The 13146-nt window shown below is 37.3% G+C and overlaps 1 protein-coding gene across 2 annotated transcripts in view; it reads left to right on the top strand.

Moving 5' to 3' along the window:
• Positions 1-324: 324 nt before the first annotated feature.
• nf1a (neurofibromin 1a) overlaps positions 325-13146 on the top strand; it is an 85891-nt gene continuing 73069 nt past the window's right edge. For both annotated transcript variants that reach the window (XM_016478856.1, XM_016478848.1), the window contains exons 1-10: positions 325-423; positions 8163-8306; positions 8589-8672; positions 11074-11264; positions 11489-11595; positions 11843-11910; positions 12020-12095; positions 12203-12360; positions 12531-12704; positions 12823-12951. In XM_016478856.1, the coding sequence (XP_016334342.1) occupies positions 364-423; positions 8163-8306; positions 8589-8672; positions 11074-11264; positions 11489-11595; positions 11843-11910; positions 12020-12095; positions 12203-12360; positions 12531-12704; positions 12823-12951 (1191 nt within the window). In that variant the 5' untranslated portion in view covers positions 325-363. The remainder of the gene's footprint in view (positions 424-8162; positions 8307-8588; positions 8673-11073; positions 11265-11488; positions 11596-11842; positions 11911-12019; positions 12096-12202; positions 12361-12530; positions 12705-12822; positions 12952-13146) is intronic.

Raw genomic sequence — 13146 nt, 5'->3', positions numbered from 1 at the left:
AGTACTTTAATTGATTGAGTATCATACATAATGGCACATTTTAAGATCTAAAACAGTTATTTTAATCAGTGCATAGTAAAGTAATTCATTTGACCAGAAACCGCAAACTCTATTTGTTGATAGATAGATAGATAGACAGACAGACAGACAGACAGATAGACAGTTAGATAGATAGATAGATAGATAGATAGATCCCATAAAAAACATATAGTGTCTATTCCTCTTATAAATGGTCCGGTTCTTCAGTAGCATTTCTGCGCATGCGCAGCACTCAGACTGAAGCCAGAGAGAGAGAGAGAGAGAGAGAGAGAGAGAGAAAAAGTGATTGATAGGAGACATAGCGGCGCGCGCATCCGCCTGAGCATGGCGGCGCACAAGCCCGTGGAATGGGTCCAGGCCATCATTATTCGATTCGACGAACAGGTAAAGAAATCACTGCTGGGGGGATTTGACATTTCAAGGCCAAAAAAAGCGAGCATGCAAACGATGCATATGCACGCATACGCGTTGTTTATGTTGAAGATGCGAGGTTGGTGGTTTTGGGCTTGCACTGGCTAAATACAATACGTGCATGTCTTCATTCAGGCCTGATGTGTTGTATTTGGCAGCAAAAGCCAAATATTGGGCTGTGGGGTCGTGATTGATTTGATGAATGTTCAGCTGAGTCGCTCTCGCGCACTGGCTAAATATAAACAAAAGGAATCGGACTCCCTCCGTGCTTGTTGACATACAGAGAGATGAAATAGCATAGCTGAAGCAGCCTACAGTCCTGTGCATGCAACCCTGTTTAAAAGACTAATCATGTCAGTTTATCAATGATCTATGTTTTTGAATGTTTTCTGAAACTTTAAGACGGGTTTGAATGCAAAAACGCGTCTTCTGAGCCTGAAGAGGCAATGACAGCACAGGGTTTGTGACAGGCTCCTGTCATACGTAATTTTTCACGAATTTAACATGATTGTCTGTAGATTCTGTTTCTTAGAGCCTTAAAAGTGCACTCGGCTTTTTTTTTTGCTAATCAAAAACGTGTCATCTAAAGAAATTAATAGCAGTTTTGAAGGATGTCATTATAACGATGCACACGATCATGGTGATATTAGTATTCTGACATTTTATTATACTATTGGGACGAATTAGAGACAGTTAAATGTAAACAAAAGCATATGCCAAGTGCACTTTTGATAACCATCAATACTAATAAATAGCTGGGCAGTTAAGAGCTTTTTTTTTTTTTACTGTTTTGATGTACATGCATCCCTTTGGCCCTGCTGTCACAGCCAAAGTGGTTGTTTTTTGTCCCTGCCCTTGTGAAAAAGAAATGTGCTTAATTGTACTGAATATACATTTGTAGTGTACTTCAAATATTAAATGTATATTTTCAAAAACTGTACCTGCATGTGATATAATATTAATGAAACAAAAGGCCTCTTAAGTGTGCTTAAAAAGAGTACACTTTCATTTTGTTCCTTAACACACTTGCATATATTTTTTAAAAAGTGTGTTTTGCAATAATGCAAAATTAAACGTTTGACTTTAAAGTACAATTTAAATAATTCTGTTCTAATAATCTTTTGTTGTGGTTTAAAGAAATAGTTGACGTGTTGACTAAGATACTAAAACACTTGTATAGTACTAAATTTTAATTTGAACTCTGGTGTGTTTTTCAGTATTACATTTGCAATAACTACATTTTAAATGCACTAAATATAAATTTCATCATTACAAATGTGTAATTATGAATATATTTAAATAACTGACATACAAGCTTCAATACACTTAAATGCTTGCTTGCTTGTACATTCACCAGTACACGTAAACCAGATTTCAAAGACAATGGATCTGCTTGAAAGCAATTTTAAGTTTAACTAATTGCATTTAATATAAATTTAAAGTAATTATTATTATATAACGTTTTCATTTGACATGCAATTAAGTGCCCAAAAACATTACATTGAGTTTGCACTATATTCTTTTGTAGTATATTATTTCTGTAATAAGTACTGTTTTTAAAAGTATGCTAAAGTATGCAGTTTTTTTTCCGACCCCACAAGGGTATGCTTGTCAGTCTAAAGTTTAGAGGCTTTTCACAGGGTCCGGCTGGCGCTGCAGATTAGGGGCTCATAACAGTTTAATGAAAGTGTGAAAAGGAGTTTAGGCTAAGCCGGTTTAGTGCTTTTGAGATCAGAGAGCTTAAGGCACTTGTTTGGTGAAAGCATAATACATTTTGAAGCTTCTTGCACTTTTCTTGCTCTGTATGTTTTCATGACTTGAATGACAGCTGCTCACCTCAATTGCAATTGCAAGCAGATCATAGTTGCAGAATTCCTGAATGGAAACTACCGGATAACACTAGGATCGATTGTTTAAGCTGATCGTCAGTGATGTGTGGCTTTTTCTTTCTTGCAATAGGCAAGTTCTCAGTGGTGGTTATTGCCTTGTCAGCAGCTGTACGAATGCAAAGAGCACCTTGAAACAATGACCTCACAGATGCCATTGCATGGTCATGGAAAACTAATCTGTCCTCTCTCTGGGGGGAGATCTGAGTCAGGAATGAGAGGTTGATGATACATTGTGTTTTACATAGATTTTGAAGAGTGTTTACATGTATGAAGATGACACTTGTTTGAATTAGGGATGCACCGAAATGAAAATTCTTGGCCGAAGCGGAAACCGAACAAAATGAAACACTGGGCCGAAGGCCGAATACCGAACACGGTTTTTCGAGTTTTTTTACCCCATGTATTTTGCCAATTTTTTTCACCATTGCATAACTTAAATAGCCAAAATGTTCTTTTACTGTTTTGCCTTGCTTTTCAAAGAAAAAATCAATTACAAAACAACAATTTAAAAATATTTAACACTGAACATTTTTAACATTCTAGCAGACACTATACCAACAAAGCACAATTTAACTTAAAATTAATAATTTGGTAAAATAATATTTATTAGGCCATCAGACCCCCTTCTTGAATCAGGCATGTATTTTTTACTGTACAATTAAAAGCAGCCTTCTTTTAAAACATTAGAAAATATCACAGATCCTAATTTGAACACTATGTGTGAATGTTATAATAAATGTATTAACAGAGATAATAAATGATTATTATCATTATTAAAATACGTTGTACGTATCGCATTGTCACATGCCTTGTAAAAAATCATAAAAATGTGACCGAGCAACTGACGCGCAGATATTCCTCGCGCTTTGAACTTTGAACCCTGGTAAAGCAGATAGCAAGCAGATAGCGCCGCGAGTTTGTGCAGCGCCGTCAGAATACATGCAATTCAAGCGTGAAAACATAACGTTCTGCAGTGTATTTAATTGTTTAAGGCCATTTCACGATTTCAGTCATCATACCAGCAACAATTCCTCTTCTCATCGAAGACATGCGCTGCAGTACTAAACCAGGGTGTCCGCGGGGTCTTCAAAAGTATTAAAAGTTGATAAATCAATTTAGATAAAATTAAGGCCCTTAATAAGTATTAAAAAGTCTTAAATGGCATTTTCCAAGGTATTAAATCTTGCATCATCTTTTCATTATGTATATTTGTCTGAACAGTGGGGTTTTGTGTAGTTTATTTATGGAACCCCGCAAGATTTGACGTCATCCGTTACAGCGCTCACTGACTGACTGCACCACTGCGTGATAGCGTGGGGCTTGTTGATCCCGCTCTCGCTGAATTTCTGACCATCCCGCGGTTTTTGTGTTCGCTCCCGCGAACATTCTAATATTGTATATAATTTTCGCCAGTCAGGAGATTCTGCTTCTTCATCGACAGGGTGTCCGCGGGGTCTTAAAAGGTATTAAAAGTTGATAAATCAATTTAGATAAAATTAAGGCCCTTAATAAGTATTAAAAAGTCTTAAATGGCATTTTCCAAGGTATTAAATCTTGCATCATCTTTTCATTATGTATATTTGTCTGAACAGTGGGGTTTTGTGTAGTTTATTTATGGAACCCCGCAAGATTTGACGTCATCCGTTACAGCGCTCACTGACTGACTGCACCACTGCGTGATAGCGTGGGGCTTGTTGATCCCGCTCTCGCTGAATTTCTGACCATCCCGCGGTTTTTGTGTTCGCTCCCGCGAACATTCTAATATTGTATATAATTTTCGCGTATCAGGGCACCGCTATCAATATGTGAATGAGCGCTCGTAGTCGCAGTTCACTTTCAATTTCGCGACTTCCATGATCATTCAGACACGATCAGGTGCAATACTGACACTCTGTCAAGTCTGCATCAAATCAAGCACTCCGCAATCTCAAGCAATCTGATCACTCCGATGTTTGTCATGAGAAGTGTTCCACAAAACAGCTATGGTTTGCAGACATAAGAGTTGATGTGACGAATACATCTTTTGAATATACTGTGCGAACTCATTGCCCCGTTAGCTCGGAGAGCTTTATTTTCCCTCCTCAATAAGTTTTGTCAGTTGTTTTGTTTATTGGTCTAATTCTTGTTTCATGGGTTGCATTGGTTAGTCACTCAATTAATTCTCTTGTGCTTCGTTCCCCCCTTATGAATTATGTTGCATTGATAAGGAGTTCGAAGTAAGTATCTGTATTAGGGCTGCACGATAAATCGCATGCGATATTTAATGCGCATCTTGTCAGAAAGCCGGTTCTGTAATCAGCGGTAAATCTCCACCTGCGTGCTTTCACATTGAGCAGCATTAACTACACAGAGCCGTTGTTCACTGACGAGCTGCGCAAAACCACGTTCATATTCGCGCGATTTTTTGCACAGCTCGTCAGTGAACAACGGCTCTGTGTAGTTAATGCTGCTCAATGTGAAAGCACGCACGTGATGCGCGTTAAATATCGCATGCGATTTATCGTGCAGCCCTAATCTGTATCTTACAAACAGTATATAGTAAATGTAAGTTAAAGTGTCGCAGATGTAACCGGTTAAAACTTGTAGTGGCGATGAGGTCTTAAAATGTATGGAAAGAGTCTTAAAAAAGGTCTTAAAAGGTATTACATTTAACTCCATGATTCCTGTATATACCCTGTAAACAGTCTCTCGCTGTCGGTGCTTGTAATGATTTTTGCGTCTTTCTCGGACAGTTTCAAATGCTTCCACACTGCTGACATGTTTGTTGCATTATGAGTGCGTGCCTCTCACTCTGCGCTGGTTGCTATTTGATCGCGTCACGTCATTGTTCGGTACAATTTATTCGGTCTTTTCGCTTATTTGGCCGAACACCGAAAGAGCTTTTTTTGCTATTTTCGGCCGAATAATTTCGGTTGCCGAACATTCGGTGCATCCCTAGTTTGAATAGATTTTTTTCTTTTGGATGATGTACGAAACTTAAGAGAACTTTATTGGTGTTGTTAGGTAGTTTCTGATCGGTTATTTTTGCTGTAAGAAGCTTAAAGGCATAGCAAAAAAATAAAAATAAATACAATTCTTTACTTACCTTCATGTCGTCCCAAACCTGTATGACTTGAATGAAAGTCACTGGGGCACAATGTTGTTTGGATTCCAACATACTTTTGTGTTCTACAGAAGAAAGAAAGTCATACAGATTTAGAATGACATGAGGTTGATAAATGATGAGAATACTTTCATATTTAGGGGAACTATCCTTTTAACATTAGATTTGGTCAAATTGTAGCAATATCCAGGAAAAAGGCTAAATTATATATTTTTTTCCTGCCGTTTTGGAAGGACCCTTCCAACTGATGTGACAGGGGTGGAAAGTCATATTTTTCTTGAATGGTGGCCCATGAAAGTTTAATCTAACTGTAATTTTAAAGTTGATTTACATTAAATATTTTTTATTGTCTTTGTGGTTTCGGTCAATATACCGTCCATTCTTCATAGCACACATGAGTATGGCCGGTTCTGCCAAAGTGCACATAAGGGAAGCGATTGGTCCCTGACCTTTCTGGAATTTTAAACCATTCCTGGGAAACAAAGTGCTCACTGTCTATCGGGATCCTGCATTAAAATGGATGTCAACAGGGCTGGGCTATGTGTTCTGTGAGAGTGCATGTGTTTTATGAGTGTGCAGACAGTGTGTGCGCCGGTTCTTCTCCGGTCTTGAGACTTTCATTTCCAGCTACGCGCTTTTCTCTTAGGGCCACACAGTAGTTGGCCGGAAAGAAGGAGGGAACCTCAGGGTTTCTCAGTCTTTCTGACATGCCGACGCACTGGCCATTGCTATTGTCAGGACACTTCAACTGTGCAACCGGTAGTGACTCGCAACACAAATATAGGCCTACATGGCTTAAAAAGGTTATGAGCTAAGATTTGTTGAAATATCAGATTTAATAACGGTTTAATCTTTCTTGGGCTAATTTGACACATTTTTGAGTGATAATAATTGTATGTCTTAAGGAAACAGACCATTACTGGCTAGTCTGCTAAACTGTCCAGTTGTTAAGTTGACACCATTGATGGTCTGTTCTTGGGCTTTGCATGATTGTATTCAATATAATCACTGTGTATTTTGCAGTGGTTTTGTTGGTGTTTTAAAATGTAAGCAACATTGTGAATATATTGATTATTCTTGTAATTATCAAAATAGTGTCTCAGATTGTTTAATTTTTCAATTTTTCCATTTTAAATTAATCTGTTCAAACAGTACATTTTAATGAATTGATTTAATTTGCTTCCTCACTTAGTCTCTGGACTTAGTCTCTTCAAATGTTTTTTTTTTTTTGATGTTTTCGAAAAAAGTCTCATATGCTCACCAAGGCTGCATTTATTTAATTAAAAAATAGTCAAAATATAATATTGTAAAATAGACCAAACGTAAAAGGAGTAATTTATCCCCCCCAAAAAACAAAAAACAAGATTAAGCTACTCACTTTCATGTTGATACTTAATACTTCTGCAATAATTTATATACAGTAAAATATTAAATATAGATTTGTATAAATGTATAATATCCATTTTGCATTTTATTGTGTATTTTACTTTATTTATTCCTGTGATGGCAAAGCTGAATGAAAGTCTTCAGTGTCACGTGATCCATAAGTATTTCTAATATGCTGATTTCTTATTATCAGTGTTGAAAACAATTTAAATCTGATCACTTTTGTTCAGTTGAATGCATCCATGCTTAAGAAAAGTATTAAATAATATTTTTTTTACTGACCTTTACAGTCAGATGTTATTTAGAGAATGAATTTCAAACTTTTGTTGGCTTTTTTTTTCTTTTCACTTAATTAAATAGAAAGTACAGGAAAGATTGAAAATGATGGTGAGAAGTGTGGAGGACAGAACTGGGACATGTTACAACTTACAAGTCTGATTTAAACTTTTTTTGGCAAATAAGCACCACAGCTTAATATATTAGAGCAGTTTGTTGGCATTCACGAGTTGTTCGCAAGCTGTATAACTTCTTGAAGTCAAAGTTCTTTTGATCCAGAGAGGGAGCCATAGTAGTTGGAAACAGTGAAGAACAATTCCTCATCAGGGAACGCTTAGAGGGGGGAGAGGCCTCCACCCCCTCACTCCGCATACGCTTCATTAAGATGGCCAGGCCATGTGTGCTTTCAACACTCCCATTGCACAGACTTTAACTGCTTGTGTGTGTTGGAGAGAACAAGAGCAGATGTGCTGGCCCGCAGGTGTGCAGCACAGGGCGGAAGTCTGTAGAGCTGGAGTTGCTTTGTTTTAACACCTAAAGTTTGAGCGTTTAGACCCAGGATGTATGGGTTGGTGCATTAAGTACTTGGATGTTCTCTCAGGGGTGGGTGTGTCAAATTTAAGACTGTTCGACCTCTCGCTCTGCAGTCTGTGCGTCCCACATGTTACAAGCTGTTCTCCACCCAATGCTCTCAATAAAGCCATAACACAGGCTTTGAAAGCTGGGCCACAGGAACCCAACGTTCACACCTGTTAACCAGACCCAAGAGTTCTCTATCTTAACTTCCTTTGATACGACTGTAAATATAATGGTTAGTTTTGTGCTTTGGGTTATTTCTTAATGACTATAGTTTATAGTGTACTATAATTTTTAAATTGATCTGATTATAATTTACTTGAAATTAATTGAAAGTATATTTGAAAACAAATCAGCTGTTGGTCAAATAAAAAAAAATAGACTACCATTCAAAGGTTTGAGGTCAGTAAGATATCTTTTTTAGTGAAATTAAATGGTGGTTTCAGTTGCTCTCTTTTTCTCTGTCTGTCTCTCACTCACAGCTCCCAATTAAAACAGGACAGCAGAGCACCCACACCAAAGTGAGCACAGAGCACAATAAAGAATGTTTGATCAACATCTCCAAGTACAAATTTGCCCTCGTCATCAACGGTCTGACCAACATACTCAAAAATGTGAACAACATGGTAAGTCCATGTCTATAACATTCAAGTTTCCCATCTTGATCATTGAATTTTGAAATTCCAGTCACTCTGTTATGAGTGAACTGCCTTGGCATTGCACAAATAAATCCAAGATGGCAGATAAAAATGAACTATTTTAACAAATGTATGCCTGTGTAGTGTTTTTATGCTTAGAGTGTTACACTGTTAGCTTAGGAACATGGTCATTTCAAACTCTATTGCAATCAGTTGAGAGTGTCTTCTAGTCTTGCTAATGTCACATTTCTGTGTGTCTTTTGTTCATAGCGGATCTTTGGCGAAGCCGCCGAGAAGAACCTCTACCTCTCCCAGCTGATTATCCTGGACACACTGGAGAAGTGTTTGGCAGGGGTGAGCAGCTCGTCCTATCTCACAGTGAACTTTATCTGACCTGTCGCTTGTTTTGGCTGTCTTACGTCCTGCCATTGCTGTGGTTTCACCTTTGTTGCTGAACGCAATGCAAAATTGCTTTACAATTACAATGGTTTCATAATTGCCTATCCACATCTTGACCTAAAAGTTTTCATAAATTTTATTATAAATTTTTATAGATATTGAAAGTAATTTTTATTAAAAAAAAAATTTTCTGATCTGATCTTGTCCACTATTAGTCTGTTTCTTTTACTATGCTAGGCTGTAGAAATAAACTGAATGTGGTGAACTTTTTAACTATGCCCTGGTATAATCGAAACTGTAAACTACCATTCAAAGGTTTGGGATCAGTAAAAATTCAAAAGTCACATTAAAGGGTTACTCCACCCCAAAATGCAAATTTTGTCATTAATCACTTACCCCCATGTCGTTCCAAACCCGTAAAATCTTCGTTCGTCTTCGGAACACAATTTAAGATATTTTGGATGAAAACCGGGAGACTTGTGACTGTCCCATTGACTGCCAAGTAAATAACACTGTCAAGGCCCAGAAAAGTATGAAAGACATCATCAAAATAATCCATCTGCCATCAGTGGTTCAATCTGAATTTCATGAAGCGACAAGAATACTTTTTGTAAGCAAAGAAAACAAAAATAACGACTTTATTCAACAATTTGTCTCCTCCGCGTCACTGTAGCGCCATTTTGTAGAGTATCCACTGAACGTAAACTGCGTATGCTGTTCTGTGTCAGCCGCACCACACGGATACGCTGTATTCGTTCAACTCAAAGTGTAAATAAACGTAGAAAGCGTATCCGTGTGGTGCGGCTGACACAGACAAGTAGAACAGTATACGCAGTTTACGTTCAGTGGATACTCTCCAAAATGGTGCTATGGTGACGCGGAGGAGATGAATTGTTGAATAAAGTTGTTATTTTTGTTTTCTTTGCGTACAAAAAGTATTCTCGTTGGTTCATAAATGTCAGATTGAACCACTGATGGCATTTTGACGATGTCTTTCATACTTTTCTGGGCCTTGACAGTGTTATTTACTTGGCAGTCAATGGGACAGTCACTAGCCTCCCGGTTTTCATACAAAATATCTTAAATTGTGTTCCGAAGATGAACGAAGCTTTTACGGGTTTGGAACGACATGGGGGTAAGTGATTAATGACAATTTTCATTTTGGGGTGGAGTAACCCTTTAACAGCATTATAATGTTACAAAAGATTTCTAGGTAAATGTTGTTCTATTTAACTTTTTATTAATTAAGAATCCTGAAGAAACACTGGAGAAATGGCTGCTGAAAATTCATCTTTGCACAAAAAATCACAAAAATAAAATATATTAAAATTGAATTTTAATATATTTAAAAAAAATTGAAAACAGTCAATTTAAATAAATAATATTTAACAATTTTAACGTTTTTCTGTATTTTTGATCAAATAAATGCAACCTGGGTGAGCATAAGAAACTTCTTTGCAAAACATGAAAAAATCTTACCGACCCCAAACTTTTGAACAGTAGTGTGAAATGACTAGTCGTTTCAGTTTGCTAGCTAATGAGTAACATGAGTTTAAATTACTTTAGTTCATAGGGACATTATAGGGACAGAGGTAGCAGAAACTGTCCTGAAATGTTTTATGATTGCTCATGAACTCATGTACTCATGAAGTCTTAGACACAGAGCCCTGGTAAAACAATTAAATCTAAGCTTTTACTCCCAGACAGATGGCTCTGAACTGGCCCTGTAAGGAGATTATTACATTTGCAGGTGTTTCCTCGTCTTGAGATTGTCTGGATTTTCCTGTATAGATTATTAATTTTCGCTTGCCCAGATGCTACACAGCTGTTCACTGTCCTCTTTTGTTTTTGCAAAATTCTTTTTATGTCATTTCCTTTTATGTCATTGAGATGGGGAGGTATACGTACAGAGAAAAAAAAAACGTTTTTCTTCCATGCTGTTCAGGATTTAATTTGTTTACTAAAATTTGAGGACCTTCAAGACAACTAAACACTTTATTCTTTAACTAGTTTTGGCAGTCATGAAGTTTTGCCATATAATATAGAACTTCCCATCTACCATTGTTACACATTTAGGGCTTTTAGCTTGACCCAGTGTGCGTGCAGTACATTGATCCACTAATGTGTTAGTTCGGTGCTCTGTCATTGGATTTCATTTCTGTTCTCTTCCCCCTTTCCTGCATGCTGCTGATCCTGAAGCGCTTTCTACTCTCTGTAGTTTTAGTCTGGTTTTCAGCTTACAACACAGTAGATGTTATTAAATGTTACAAACACAGTATGGTACAGCACACAGTAAAAATAAAAAAAGAGAGAATAGAAATAATAAAGTATACTGTGTATTTGTGTCCATCATCAGCAACCCAAGGACTGCCTGAGGCTGGATGAGGCCATGTTGGTAAAACAGTTGCTCCCTGAAATCTGTCACTTCCTGCATTCGTACCGTGAGGGCCAGCAGCACGCTGCTCAGCTGCGCAGTTCTGCCTCTGCCGTGCTCTTCTCTCTCAGCTGCAACAACTTCAATGCCGTCTTCAGTCGTATCTCCACCAGGTACCTCTCTAACAAACTGAGGGGTTCCACAGGGCTTTGTTCTAGGACCTCTTTGTGTGAATCAGCCACCCAAATACCCCCATATTAACTAATAATTACAAGTTAATAATTACAAGTCTTTGTAATTTGTATAAATGCTGGGCTGTTTTTCTTGTTTGACTACAAATTGAACAGTTAAAGGCTTTACGAATTATTAACTTTAATGTACCAATGTCTCCTCATAGGTTGCAAGAGCTCACAGTTTGTGCAGAGGACACAGTGGATGTTCATGACATTGAACTCATCCAGTATATCAACGTAGACTGTTCCAAATTAAAGAGACTCCTACAAGGTAAAGCATGCTCTAATTTATGAAGATTTTATTTCTTCAGTATTCTGAAAGTTTATTGTTGATGATGAATTATATGGGTAGTCTAAAGCTGCACAGTTAAAATCAGAATCAAAATATGGCACAGAACAAGTATTAAGCCACAAATAAATGTAAATAAATATGTAGTGTATAAATAATTTAAAATACATTTATTTAAATAAATATATGGTCTTAAACTGCTTGATAACTTCCTGCATATTCCCTTCAGAAACAGTACTTAAATTCAAATCTTTGAAAAAGCCGGCTCAGCTTGCAGTAATCAGCAGTTTGGAAAAGGTATGTGCTTTGTAAACAGTACAATAGATTAATAATTTTTTTCTTGCTTGAATAATTCTCATCTTATTGAAGGTAATGATAGTAAATATATCTGATATGTTTGTGTCAGGCTTTCTGGAACTGGGTTGAACACTACCCTGATGAGTTCACTATGCTCTATCAGAGACCACAGGCTGATATGGCTGGTTAGTGACAGCATAACTCATATCCAGATTGAATTGTTTACTAGATTGCTTGATGAAGTCCAAATTTACATGTGTAAAGATTAAACTGGGTGTTTCTGTGTATGCAGACTGTGCAGAAAAACTGTTCGACCTGGTGGACAGTTTTGCAGAGAGTGCAAAGAGAAAGGCTGCTGTGTGGCCGCTACAGATCATCCTCCTCATCCTCTGTCCAGAGATCACTCAGAGCATCACCAAAGAAGTAGGGGGGGAGGAGAAAGCTAACAAGGTCAGAGGTCACACAGTGAATTAGACTTCTATTGCTGCATCTTTTATTAACTCCTGTTGTTTCCAAAGTCTTTTATTTTGAAGTTGAGCATTGGAACCAATCACAGACATATGTTTTGTGCATGCAAATGTTTTTGGAGACAAACCTAGCTGTTTTGTTGTCTTCAACAGAAGTCCTTTGTGGACAGTCTACGGAAGGCTCTGGGACAACACAGTGGCAGCAGACAGTTGACAGAGAGTGCGGCCGTCGCATGCGTCAAACTATGCAAAGCCTGCACCTACATCAACTGGGAGGACAATTCTGTCATCTTTCTCCTAGTTCAGTCAATTGTCATGGACCTTAAGGTGAGAAGGACCATTTTTTGAGTAAACAATTACAGAGCAATACATGTCTAAAGGGAATGAAGAACATTTATTCTTGTGTTTCTAGTTTTGTGTAACTTTGCTCTCTCTTTTCTCCCAGGGTCTTCTGTTTAACCCTACTAAGCCATTCTCGAGGGGTGCGGGCTGCCAGAGCGCTGATGTGGATTTGATGATTGACTGCTTTGTGTCATGTTATCGCATCAATCCTCGTAACAACCAGCATTTTAAGGCAAGCTTGTTTATTAAATCTTAGTGTCAAGCATTTTGCAAGGAGATTACAGCAAATAATAGACAATCAGTAACCAAAGATTTGATATTTATATAAAATGTATATTTATATTTGTAATTTTATATTTATAAGATAATATTATATTTATATTTATATTTATTAGTGCTGTCAAACGATTAATCGCATCCAAAATAA

The sequence above is a fragment of the Sinocyclocheilus anshuiensis genome, unplaced genomic scaffold, assembly GCF_001515605.1.
Source record: "Sinocyclocheilus anshuiensis isolate Anshui unplaced genomic scaffold, SAMN03320099.WGS_v1.1 scaffold1170, whole genome shotgun sequence".
Taxonomy (NCBI): Eukaryota; Metazoa; Chordata; class Actinopteri; order Cypriniformes; family Cyprinidae; genus Sinocyclocheilus; species Sinocyclocheilus anshuiensis.
The sequence above is the reverse complement of the archived record's forward strand: the minus strand, read 5'-3'. Positions and strand labels throughout refer to the sequence as shown.